This window comes from Charadrius vociferus, unplaced genomic scaffold, assembly GCF_000708025.1.
Source record: "Charadrius vociferus isolate BGI_N301 unplaced genomic scaffold, ASM70802v2 scaffold838, whole genome shotgun sequence".
NCBI lineage: Eukaryota > Metazoa > Chordata > Aves > Charadriiformes > Charadriidae > Charadrius > Charadrius vociferus.
In genome coordinates, this window is record NW_009649487.1 from 43723 (window position 1) to 56018 (window position 12296).

At 50.7% G+C, this 12296-nt stretch overlaps 1 protein-coding gene across 1 annotated transcript; it reads left to right on the forward strand.

The window, feature by feature from the left end:
• The first annotated feature begins 611 nt into the window (after nt 1–611).
• DNAJC16 (DnaJ (Hsp40) homolog, subfamily C, member 16) lies at nt 612–9335 on the forward strand. The gene is made up of 14 exons (XM_009889982.1): nt 612–628; nt 907–973; nt 1917–2247; nt 3106–3290; nt 4640–4744; nt 5344–5502; nt 5869–5999; nt 6241–6424; nt 6610–6792; nt 7047–7123; nt 7601–7681; nt 7785–7883; nt 8336–8506; nt 8939–9335. The coding sequence occupies exons 1-14, from the start codon at nt 612–614 to the stop codon at nt 9333–9335; spliced, it is 2187 nt and encodes a 728-aa protein (XP_009888284.1).
• Nucleotides 9336–12296: the final 2961 nt, after the last annotated feature.

The window sequence follows — 12296 nt, forward strand, 5'->3', positions numbered from 1 at the left end:
CCCCCCCCTTCCCCGGCACCGGGGCGGGCCGGACACGGGACACACAGACACACACACACGGTGTGGTTTGGCGTCCTCTCGGTTGACAGAGCCAGGCCGCTGCGCTCTGGGGAGCGGGTAACGCTGCCGGGTGGAGGCGTTAGCCACCTTACCTGGCTGTCCGTGCCAGACGAGACTCAGCTGGTGGTCAGAGTCAAGCACCGGGTCTTCCTCGTGACCCAGAAGGCATCCTGAAACCAAGCAGACACTTTCACGCCAGCAATCCACACTGTAAAACTCTCCCCGAGTCTGGCTACGGGGGAAAAACATTCTCCCTGACTCAACTGGAAACCTTTAATACACCAGGGTCTAAGTCTCAGTTTGATACATCCATGTCCAAGGGCTATTCAACCCCTGTGCCACTGAAGTGAAACGTGTTGGATCCACAAATGCCGTGCCCCCTGCTTCGGTGGCATGCACTGAAGAGCAGGCTCAAGGCATTGCCTCAGAAAATAGCCTCACCTGGAGCTTTTAGAGCCAGTGTAGCTTTGCCTGAGACCAATCCCCGAGAGCTGTGGCAGGAGGTATTTTACAGGAAGAGCTCAATACATATGTAGGGCAGGAGCTGAGGGATGCATCGCTGTGGTGGGTAGGGACGATACACGCTCCCTCGTCCTGGGCTTGGGCCGTTTGTGACAGATTGGATGGAGGGACAGGTCTGCAGGCACACAGCATGTGTCCTGGCACTGCGTTTTGGGATGGGGTTTGGGCAGGGAGAGCACATGCTGGGTATAAAATCCAATCTTGGCCTCGGGGATGCTGCCACACAATTGTCTGCATCCTGCTCGCCTCTAAAGGGATGCCAACAGTTTGCTGTGCCCACCCAGGGAACTGCTGACCCCCTTTTCCTCTGGTTCTGCCTTGTAGGCACCCTGACAAAAACAAGGACCCGGGAGCAGAAGACAAATTCATCCAGATTAGCAAGGCCTATGAGGTAACACGCTCTCCTTGCTCAACTCATGCTGTCATTAAGATCAAAGTGACCTTATTTTTCCGTACAGGGTTTTGTGCTTTTTCTGCGTATGGCTACACAGGAAAGGTGCTTGACCCTGCAGAGGCGAACACTACCGACCAGAAAAGTTTAGTCTTTTTTTCTCAAGAGAGCCGCTGGGTGCCACCAGCGTGGCCTCTGTTGCAAATATTTTGCTACGGGTCTGCCTTGTTCTCACTGAAAAGCCTCAAACGAGGGAGGAGTGGGTATTCACTGAGCCCCAAGCAGCTGGGCGGCCGTGCGTCTTGTCTGTGTCACGTGTACATCTAAGTATTTTGGGGATGATGTAAGCAATGTTCATCACCGCAGGGCTTTAGTCCCTTCAAATTATTCTTTGCATAACTAGTTATTTGCACAACGCTCCTGCATGGCTCTCAAAATCGGCTGCCCCAGTTTGCAGTGGCTGACCCGACACTTCCACAGCAAGTGAGCTGAGCCCGCAGAAATAAAGCAAATTGTCATCTCCCAGCTGAAAAATGCAGCTTCTCTGTGGGGCTCCTGGGTGCTCGGTAAAACTTTTGGCGCTTTCCAATGCACTGAGGAACCGTCAATGTTCAAGTAGACACCAGCAAAAGCCGCTCCAGAAAAGAGCATTAATGTTCAGATGGTTTGACGTTCAAGGAGCAATTGGTGTCAGAAATGGGTACAGCAGGTGGGATTTACAGGCTCCTTCACTTTGGGCTTTGCCTTTTTTTACCACAGCGAGCCTGGAGGCAATGCAATAGTTCCCTTTTCCAGAATATTTATCCCTCCAACATGCAGCAAAGGGTGCACGACCCCTCACAGGCTGTCCTTATGCAGCTGCAGTTATTTACTAAGGGATTATTGTCAGAACTGTTCCCACTCACAGTTTCAGGTGACCATTCTTCTATCATCTACTTCCCAGATTCTCTCCAACGAGGAAAAGAGAGCAAACTTTGATCGTTATGGAGATGCCGGAGAAAGCCAGGGCTACTCTCAGCACCAGCATCGCCAGTTCCACCACTTCCACGAAGGCTTCTATTTTGATGAGTCCTTCTTCCATTTCCCCTTTAATTCAGAGAGGCGCGACACCTCCGACGAGAAGTATTTGCTCCATTTTTCCCACTACATCAATGAAATCGTGCCAGATAGTTTCAAGAAGCCTTACCTCATTAAAATAACCTCAGACTGGTGTTTCAGCTGCATCCACATCGAGCCCGTGTGGAAGGAAGTCGCTCAGGAATTGGAGGCGCTGGGTAAGGATGAGGCCCTTTAGGCTGGGTGTGCATCCCTTGCCTGGTGAGGGATTGCCTTCAGCTTTGGAGGACCGAGTTTATTCTTTAAATTTCCTCGGTGATTTATCCTAACGCTTTCCTGTGTGTTACTAATATAACAGTTGGTGAGGCTATATGTTAGACGTGTGGAAAAAACTAGTCCCTTCGATCACAAGGGTGAGATGCCTTTTCTCCTGACCATACGGGTAGAGACTTAGTCCAATGCTGATAATGATAAATGCTGGTGTGGCCGAGGGCTGATCGCACCACCATGAGTTTAGGCTGACAGCATAAATGCTGCGTTGCTCTTCATCCTGCGCTTGGATGGCTTTGCTGAGCAAAGATCCCTGCAGCGCGTGTCCTCAACTTTAGGGCCACTACCATACAGTGCAGGTTTGAGACCTATTGAACATACTTGGATGCAGAGGAGGTATTTGGTACTCGCCCCTCCACCCCCAGCTTGCTTGTTTTCCCTGCAGATGTTGTCTGCACGTGTTTCCAGAAAAATACGAACTCAACAGGCAGCAAGAGACAAAGGCAATATAGTTCCCACTTAATAAGATTTTTCTCTTTGAGGTTTTAATGTGGCACATGAAATACCAGCAGACAGAAAAAGAGAGGACAGCGCATTCTCTCTCTCTCCCCCTCGATAAAGCTATGATGCTTAAATACAATCTTCAAGGGTTGCAAGAGGAGGAAAGTACAGGGTTAGGAGGGACAATCCTATGAATAACCCCGGAGCAGGGTGCTGGGCAAGGGAACAGGTCTTCAACCCTGGTTTTCTCCTAGGCGTTTCGGGTTGCTGGTGATCTTTCAGGCAAACCCACTCTCCTTTTTCAGGAGTGGGAATCGGAGTGGTTCACGCTGGGTACGAAAGGCGCCTCGCCCATCACCTCGGTGCACACAGCACACCGTCCCTACTAGGGCTCATTAATGGGAAAATAACCTTCTTCCACAACGCTGTCATTCGAGAAAACCTGCGGCAATTTGTGGAGAACCTTCTGCCAGGGAATCTCGTAGAAAAGGTACGCTCTAGTAAGACTGTCACGTGCTGCTTCGCATGTCTGTCTGGATATTCATCTCTCCTTAGCTGTTCCAGTGGCTAATCTGTTTAATTCAGCCCCCTGAGCTGATCTGTGTCACGAATGTGAGAAGATCCAACCGAGGCTGTTGAAGCGTGGCGTTTTGAGAGCTGTAATTACAGCTACAAACCCCGGAGCTGTCAGAAGCGATCGCGAGATGTGGCTCCGTAACGCTTCCCCTTGCGAAAGCGTTAATCACGCTACCATGTGGTTACGCTGGCAACTTTGTGTGCCGGCTGCTCGCCCAACTGCAATACCCCACAGCTGCCAGAGCTGTAGGAAAGCTACCCTCCAGGTTAATAATCGCTGAGCGTGCCCTACCTGCCTGCTGGGTTTCAATTCCCTTCTCCATTCTCGGGGTTTCACCCAGCAAAGTAAGGACCACTCACTAACGTGGAGGCATTGGCTGCTAAAACTCGCTCAGACACCCCTTGTTTGTTTCACCCAGTTTTGATTCAGACCTTTGAAACTGGAGCCAGCAGTGTGAGCCGTTTCAAAGTTACACGTAAAACCTCCTACTAGATAAAAAAAATTCCTGCATTTGGGCCTGACCTGGTTATTTTTGGCAGAATCCTGAAGCACCCACCTCCCCTTTCAGTGCAGTGTGGCTGGGACAGGCCCTGTAGTGCTCTCACCTGCCTGTCCTCTGCCTGGAGCCTTGGTTTCCTTTTCCCCTGGGGTCTTCAGCGAGGGCCACCCTTCCCAGTGAGCTCTTGTCCTGCTGTCCTCCAGGTATTTGAGTTCTCGCCTCAAAAGCGACATCTGCTGTCCCTTTCCATAGTTAAAGCGCCCGTTTCACCTCCTGCAGCCAGGCATTCCTCAAAACCAGAACTAGCAGTCTGCTCCTCTCCCTGTGAGCCCCTAAATTACCTGTGATCTCCCTTTTATCTCCTTCCTCTCAGTCAAAGAGGTCCAGCAGCTGAAACAGAGCAGGTTTGATGGAGCTCACAGGTGTCTGTTAACCCTTGGCTTCCCACTAGATGTGAAGCGTATGGCCCCAATGAACAGTTGTGAGAACGAAAGTGGCATCGGCATTGACTTGAACGGCATTGACAGAGGATGCGCTAGCTAAGGGGGTTGGTGGGGGTCGAGACTGACGGTTTTAATTAATCTCCTGTATCAAAAAAGCACAGATCAGGCATACCTGTAGGAAAGACAACCCCCCAGAGTCTGCTTTCTCTAACACCTGGACAGCTCTTTCAGGCTCAGTTCTCATTCACACACCTGATCTTACAGCATCTTATGTGTCTAACAGCTCAGAGGTTAAACTAATGTGCTGATTCTATTTAAAGATTACAGATAAAAACTACATCCGCTTTCTCTCCAACTGGAAGAAAGAAAACAAGCCCCACGTCCTTCTATTTGATCATATGCCAGTTGTGCCGTTATTATACAAGGTAATGTGATTTCTATCGCTGCGTTGACTTGCTACTGAATCCAGCTGTTCCAAAAGAAAATGTGATATTGCTATGAGCAGAGGCAGACTGATGCCTCTAAATACTATTGACCGGTTCTAAGAGAACAAGTTGATTTGTGTCGGTTGAAAATGGCACAGCCAGGTAACCGACTCCATTAGGAGATCTTTTCTCTGTCTCACCACGGATGTACCCTTAGCAGATGTGAGGGTGCGGGTGGGTTTCGGAGGTAGTGGCAACAGAGACACGTGCTAACCTTTGTGGGTAATGAGAGATTTTTGTGACACATCTCATTTGGGTTACTAGAAAGCCCATTTCCTAAGAACCCCCTGCTACCGTGCAAAATGTCAGGTTGTAAAAGAAAGCTGTGGCTCCGTTGAGGCGCCCTGTACGATGACTAAGTGAATGCTAACTGCCGTTCAGCGAGGTAGAGGAAGGGCTTGCACCTCTTGCAGCACATGCCCAATGACATTTAAACAGCAGGAGGTGTTCTCATAGCAAAGTCGCCACAGCCACTCCGGGGAGAAAATGTTGTTAGCTCTCTAACATAAAAAACGCGCCGGTGCTTTCTTCCCCTCCAGCTGATCGCCTTTGCATACCGAGATTACTTGTCCTTTGGTTACGTGTACGTCGGACTCCGTGGCACTGAAGAGTTGTCCAGTCAGTACAACATCAACGTCTACACGCCCACCATGATGATCTTCAAGGAGCACATCGACAGGCCTGCTGATGTTGTGCAGGTATTGCTCAGTCCTCTCTGAGAGCTTTTGTGAAGTGGACACCGACTGAGGGGTTTCTGACCGAGCTTGTGATGAGGGGTCAGTTGGCAGCAGATTTCAGAGTAAAGAGCATTCATTCTCAGCAGAGGCAGAGTGCGACTGTTGGGAGGGAGGGCATTCAGTCAGCTTCGGCTACAGTGTCTGACCTTTTGAGGAGGGTGGCTGCAGGTAGCTTCTCAGTCTCAGGGCCTCAGAACATCTCGGGTGATTTCAGCAAGGACCATGATGGCTGGCAGCCTTCCCCAGGCTTCAGATGAGAACTTCGCAATGGCTTCACTGTCCTCATCCTGCTCAGTACTGACCTCTGCTTTCTTTTTTTCTCGCCAGGCACGAGATATGAAGAAGCAGCTCATTGATGACTTCCTTTCCCAGAATAAGTTCCTCATGGTGGCCAGACTCACCAACCAGAGGCTCTTCCAGGAACTGTGTCCCGTGAAGAAGTCTCACCGTCAGCGAAAGTAAGGCCCCATGGGTGACACGTCCCCCGGTTTTGTTCCCCGAGGCTCCAGGGCTGCTCCTAAAGCCACCTTTTGTTCCATTCTGAGGGAGAAGGGAAACGACTGCATTGGATCACGCAGGGTATCCGCATTGTTTGATAGGCTTCTGGCTCATCGGGATCGTTCTGGCTAGCGGAAAGGGGATGGTTGTTTCCTCGTGTCCAGAATAGCTCCTAATCCTCCATCTTGTTGTGTTGCCTAGGCACTGCGTGGTCTTACTTACCGGAGAAGGCGATAAGTTTGCCGAGGCTTACGAAGCATTTTTGACTTTTGCTGTGGCCAACACAAAAGACACGCTCAAGTTTGTGCACATCTATAATGATCGGCAGCCAGAGTTTGCAGACGCCTTGCTGATGGATGAGGAGAAGTATCGGGGAAAATCAGCTGTGAGGGTTCCCTTTTATTTTTCCCCTTCTTCCCTTTCCATTCTGTCATTCTAACTCGCATCACTTTATGTAGCATGCTATACCTTGATCTGACACCTAATTCTGGGCAGCGATTTGAAGCATCACATCTGTCCAGAACAAACTACCTTCCTCTCTGACATCTGTGATGCTGTTGGCTCGTCCAGGTGGTCATTTTGGAGAGACGCAATAACGCAGGGAAGATCGCCTACAGAACCCTGGAGGAGGCCTGGCAAGGCAGCAAAGAGGACAACTTCATCCTGCTGGATCTTCTGGACCAGCTGAGGACAGACCCTGGCCTTCTCTCTTCAGAGACTGTCCTGGCAGACTTGAATGACGAACTCGCTCCGGTAAGGGCATGGCCTTTCCAGCTGCTTAGCAGCCATGTTACCTTTTTGGACAGTACCACTACGATCACTCACAGGCATTATTTATATTTTAAAATACCAAGACAAGACTCTTAAAAGTTTTCTCCCTTATGGAAGGAAGAGCTCGTGGCGTGCTGCAAAGCCGATTCAGTCCAGGGTTCTGTTTAAAGGGTAGGAGTTCTACCGGGGCTCTTGATAGCAGTTTTTTTCATTTGTTTTTTTTTCTTTTTCAACAGATGTTCCTTATCCGATGGCTCTACTCCACAATGGACTATATCTCTGACTGCTGGGACAGTTTGTTTCACAGTAACTGGTACGGATTGGGTGTTATTGAGTCACAACAGGGAGCAGGATTGCTGTTATCACGTTCAGCTGTGTAGTAGAATCAGGTTCTTATTAACAGAATTGAGAACATATCAAAATACAGAGGTGTTGTCTCGAGATTTAGGTGAAGCGCGGTGACGCCACAGTGATGTTTGCTTCTGACTCGAGTACCAGGTACTTAGGCCTTGAGGCTGAGTGTGGACATTACGCTCCTGAAAACATGCATCCCTTGTTGTTTTTCACCACTTCCCTGTCACCTTATTTTAAACAGGAGCCATTTATATCCTCCTCCTTTTGGGCGGGAGCAGGACAGTGCCCAAAATCTTGGTTGTCTTTAAGACCCCAGGAAACAAGCCGAGTTTCTGGGGAAACTGTATGGCATTACTTGAGGCAGAGGGGAACTGAAATTCAAGCGGAAACTGCGCGACTCACAGACCTGATTGCTGTTTGCAAATCTTCCCCTCAGGCGAGAAATGATGCCGCTGCTGTCCTTGCTCTTCTCTGCGCTCTTCATTCTCTTTGGCACCGTTATTGTTCAGGCTTTCAGGTGAGTGCATGCCAAAACGTCCTAGGGGATCTTACAGTCCAGCCAGGGGCACCTCAACCCGATCTGGTGCCGTAAACTTCCACCAGATATTCTTCCTTTGCAGTGATTCCAGTGATACAAGGGACTCTCCTCCCTCTGAGAAAGAAGAATCGGCCGCAAAGACTGAGAAGAACGACACGAGCTTCAGCAAAGAGAGTAACAGGTTCCCTCTCTAATTTCTCCAGAAATGTTTTCTGCCATAGCATTGCTTGGGCAGCATCTGCGCAGAGAGCGAGCGCGCGGAGAGCGTCAGGCGGACAGCGGAGAAGTGCCAGAGTTGTGCAGACGTAGCGCAGTCGTTGCACGGGGGTGGTGTGGGCACAGCGAGGCGGGCTGGAGTGGTGGTTAGCCAGGACCCGGGCCAGCAAGGACAGGGGTGCATGAACTTAGTTATTTAAGCAATTCCCGCAGAGTTTTGCCCAGACAGCATTCTCGGGGAAAGGCGTAGAGGTCTGAGTGACTTGTTGAGGAAGAGCCGAGTCCGGCCGCTGCACCAATGAAGCTGGCTTTAGCTCCAGGGCACAGGGACGGCTCAGCGTAAGGAGGCAGGGAACGAGGTCACGATTTCTCCATCCTCAGTTGCTCTCGGTCCTTCGTGTCACTGTTTCATTGCAGCAGGATTCCCAAAAAGGGCTTCGTCGAGGTGACTGAACTAACGGACATCAACTATAACAGCAACCTGGTACGCCTGAGGCCGGGTCACATGAATGTTGTCTTGATCCTGTCCAACTCCACCAAAACCGCCCTCCTCCAGAAGTTTGCCCTGGAAGTCTACACGTTCACAGGGTAGGCTGGGACCCTCTCCCGGGTTTCTGTTAGTGTTTTAATGATGTGTGTAATGCTGCTCTGATGACAAGTTAGGAGCAGTGTCGGCTCACTTGCCAGGAGGGAATGCTTCTGGCGAGCACGGCAGCCTCCGCGTTTGTTAGCAGCAACGAGCCACAGAAAACCGAGTGGCCTTTGTGGGCCGTGCTTGGTGAAGGTGGGTGGATGGGTCTGGTGTTGCCGCCGCTTCGGCTCTACCCACATTTCAACAAATCAAGAGCACGACAGTGCTGCACACTAGGTAATCATCACCCATGCTGAACTGGGTTCAAAAAGGAGCCGCAGTGACTCAGCTCTGCGCCTGCTCGTGTTCCAAATGCTGACCTGTCCGGTAGGAATCTGGCCTGACTTGGGAGACGTGCTAATCCTGCTTCTCCTCTGCTCTTCCCCCAGGAGCAGCTGTCTTCATTTCTCCTTCCTCAGCCTGGACAAACACCGAGAATGGCTGGAGTACCTGTTAGAGTTTGCTCAGGATGCAGCCCCCATCCCAAACCAGTACGACAAGCATTTCCTCGAGCGCGACTACACAGGCTACGTCCTGGCTCTGAACGGCCACAAGAAATACTTCTGCCTCTTTAAGCCTCACAGATCGGGGGATGAGGGAGGAACCCTGGGCTCCTGCGAGGATTACGATTCCTCGCTACACACAGAAGCCAGAGGGAAATCCTCCTGCAGCCCGGGATCTAGATCCATTAAAAACAAATTACACAAATTGTCTTTTTGGATGGAACGCCTCCTAGAGGGTTCCTTACAGAGGTTCTACATCCCCTCGTGGCCTGCGCTAGACTGAGGGATTTTAAAGAGATTCTAATGGACAAACTTTTTATGAAGATGACAAGGGACAGCTCTTTCCAGGAATAAGCAAACAAGCGTGACAAATGGACCTTAGGTTTTAGATGAACTCTCCTAGGGCCGGCGACTAGAGCCCAGGAGCGCAGCCAAGCGCAACGAAATTCCCTCCACCGACTCCTTTGTGCGTTTGGATGCCGTGCTACCGAAGAGCCAAGAAGTCTGTTTTCCCCTTCTTGTCCTGCCGCATCTGCTTCCCGAGTTGCCCCCGTTCCATCTCTCATTTTACCTCGGTTGAAGAAAAACCCGTGACTTCTCTGCGCGGTGACTCGGTCCAGACCGAACGCGGCCAGCAACGCAGGTCGGGTCGTGGTTCTCTCTCCCCTTCCCCGTGTGCTTTAGCCCATGGTGCATGGTGTAACACTGGCAAGACCCTGCAGACCCTCCCAGGCCCTGCCCTTCCGAAAGGCCTCCTCCCACCAGGCAGTCGTACTTTATCAGCTTTCCCCGGGGTAAGTGATCTAGAGTATGGTCGGGAGCATCTCCCTCGTAGCAAACCTGTAGCTGGGACTCACCTGTGGTGCGGGCTCGTAGGCGATCTGCATGTTCCATGCTCCTCGTGTCATAGTTTTACGCGCAGCTTCACCGGCTGAACCATAACCGGGGAGGGAAGGGGTTTTGCACGGCCATAAATACTGTAAAGGTGTTGAGCCATTTAAATGTCACATTGATTTTTTCAGATGCCTTTCTGCTTCTGTCGATTTTAGACGATGTATCCTAGAGCCATAACTTTTAACTGTGTCCTCAGATTGTAGGCGTGAGCTGCTATGAGCCAGTAGATGTGTCAAGGAAACTCTACCTAGCTGCTAGGGAGTCAGTCTGGGCTCCTTTCAAACACCCTTACATCTGTAGTACAAACCAACCTTTCTTTGTATCAAGGAACCTAATTCTTCGATGATTGTATTCTTGAAATGTTGCCCCAGAAGTGCTGTGTCATGAGACCGTCGCTTACATGTGAAACTCCTTTTGGTTTAGGCGTGCGTTTAAGACCCTTGGTTTCAGCCTCTCATCTGTTTCCTTCTTGCCACAAACCTTTGTTTCTCAACATGCAGGCCCCTGTCTCGTTTTTTTTGTTTGTGTTGGGGTTTTTTTTTTGTCTTTTTGAAGTCATAGGTCTGTGTGAAGCTAGAAGAGTCGTAAAGCACAGGGCTTGGTTTACCCTTTGCTCTAGCAGGGCTCCAACAGCCACTTTCAACACCGCGGGGGAGAACGGGTGGCCCTTTGTGAGGCAGAGGGAAGGCGAGCAGCAGACTCGTGGCCGCTTTCCCCTCCTCAAGCGATAAAGCAAAGCAGCAGAGTATCTCTTCGCAGCCGGGACTGAAATTCTGTGGGGCTTGTGCTTCATTTTCACTGCTCCAGGGCAGACACCATCGCCCAGGCTGGTACCTACTGCGCCTCCTCCAGCCGCTCTGCGCAGGACCTGAGCCACCGCCGTTCCCAAGTCGCTGTTAGGTTACAGCGCTGCCAAAGCACGGGGGGCTGAGAATCTGATGGTAGAGCCCTCGGTCGAGCACGTTGTGTTAAGTTAAAAGCTCACTCGGCCCTTGCCCCCTTCGTTACCATCTTGGCGGAGCAGCCAGGTAGTAGGAATAACTATGCCAATCTCCGAGCTAGCTGCCAATCCCATACCAAATCCGGGAATGCTCAAGTCATTTTCCTGCCCACATGACCTAGCTGCTCGCAAACCCTTGGCTTGCTGCATTCCTCCCCGCTCTGGGAGCAGATTGGCGTGCTTCAACCACCACAGGTATCTCCGCCACCCTGTATGATGTACTTCCAAATAAAGGCTACGATGCTACCAACTATGCGAGGTTACTTAATTTTACCTCAGCAGCTCTGAGCTTGTGCTGCTGCATGAATGAGGCACTGAAGTAGAGGGAAGGAGGGAAGGTGAGGTCTTCTCCCTGCCAAAGAGCTCCGAGGTGCCCATGTACTGCTGAAATGGAGCGGGAGGGGCAACAAAACGCTGGCCTGACGCCGCTACACTTCATTTTCATTTGGCTGGAGCAATGGTCATAGCACTCCTGTGCTTTTCCCACAACTTGCTGTGCAGGATGTGCTAGAAAAAGGTGGTAGCCCAGTGGAAGGCTCTGCGTAACTTTTTAAGTGTTTGCAAAAGTAAAAGGAAAAAAAATAAAATACTCTCTGGGTCTCTGCTGTCGCTAGTCAGAAACCAGGAGAAAACCCTCGACACATTAAAAAAAAGTGCCTAGTTGTGCTACAGCAAGGGAATTCAGCCCTGCCCCAAGAAAGAAGGCCTTCTGGCCTTCAAAATACAGTCCATGTGCTGCACACCAGCTGGAATCCTTTTTTTTTCTTTTCTTTTTAGCACGGGTAACCCCCGCTTTTAGACTGAGTTTTGTTTAAGGAGCACTTGCAGAAGTCCACCATTGCCGGCTGCGGCTTTTAACCAGGTTAGACTAACTCGGCTTGTGTCACTGTTTTATCGAAAACACTTCTTTTGTGGGCTGAAGCAAACGCCAAACTGTTCTAAACCCCTCGTTTAGTTAGCTGTGGTGTTCGTGGTGGAGCAGTGGGTGCTTGCTTTCTTGGAGAAGAGCGTGGTTGGAGGCTGCTTACGCCCGAGATCTGTCTGCCCTCTCCCAGCAGTCACGAGCTGTCACCCCCCAATAATTTTCTCACCTGCCGCCTCCAGCGGCGCTCGACCCATATCATAACGTATCATCAGCGAAACGCACTTTGCGATTCCGTGATGCACATGGTGGTTCGTAATCCAAAGATTGAGGAAATTCAGTCCTAGTGCACTATCCTAGCGAAATCCGAGCATTCGCACACTGCTCAGAAGCTGAAGCAAAGGGATACAGCCCCCCAGTCTAAAGGTTTTGTACCAAACCGCCTCCCTGTACTGAGCCTGGCGGGCAGCGGCCGTCCACGGCTGCCC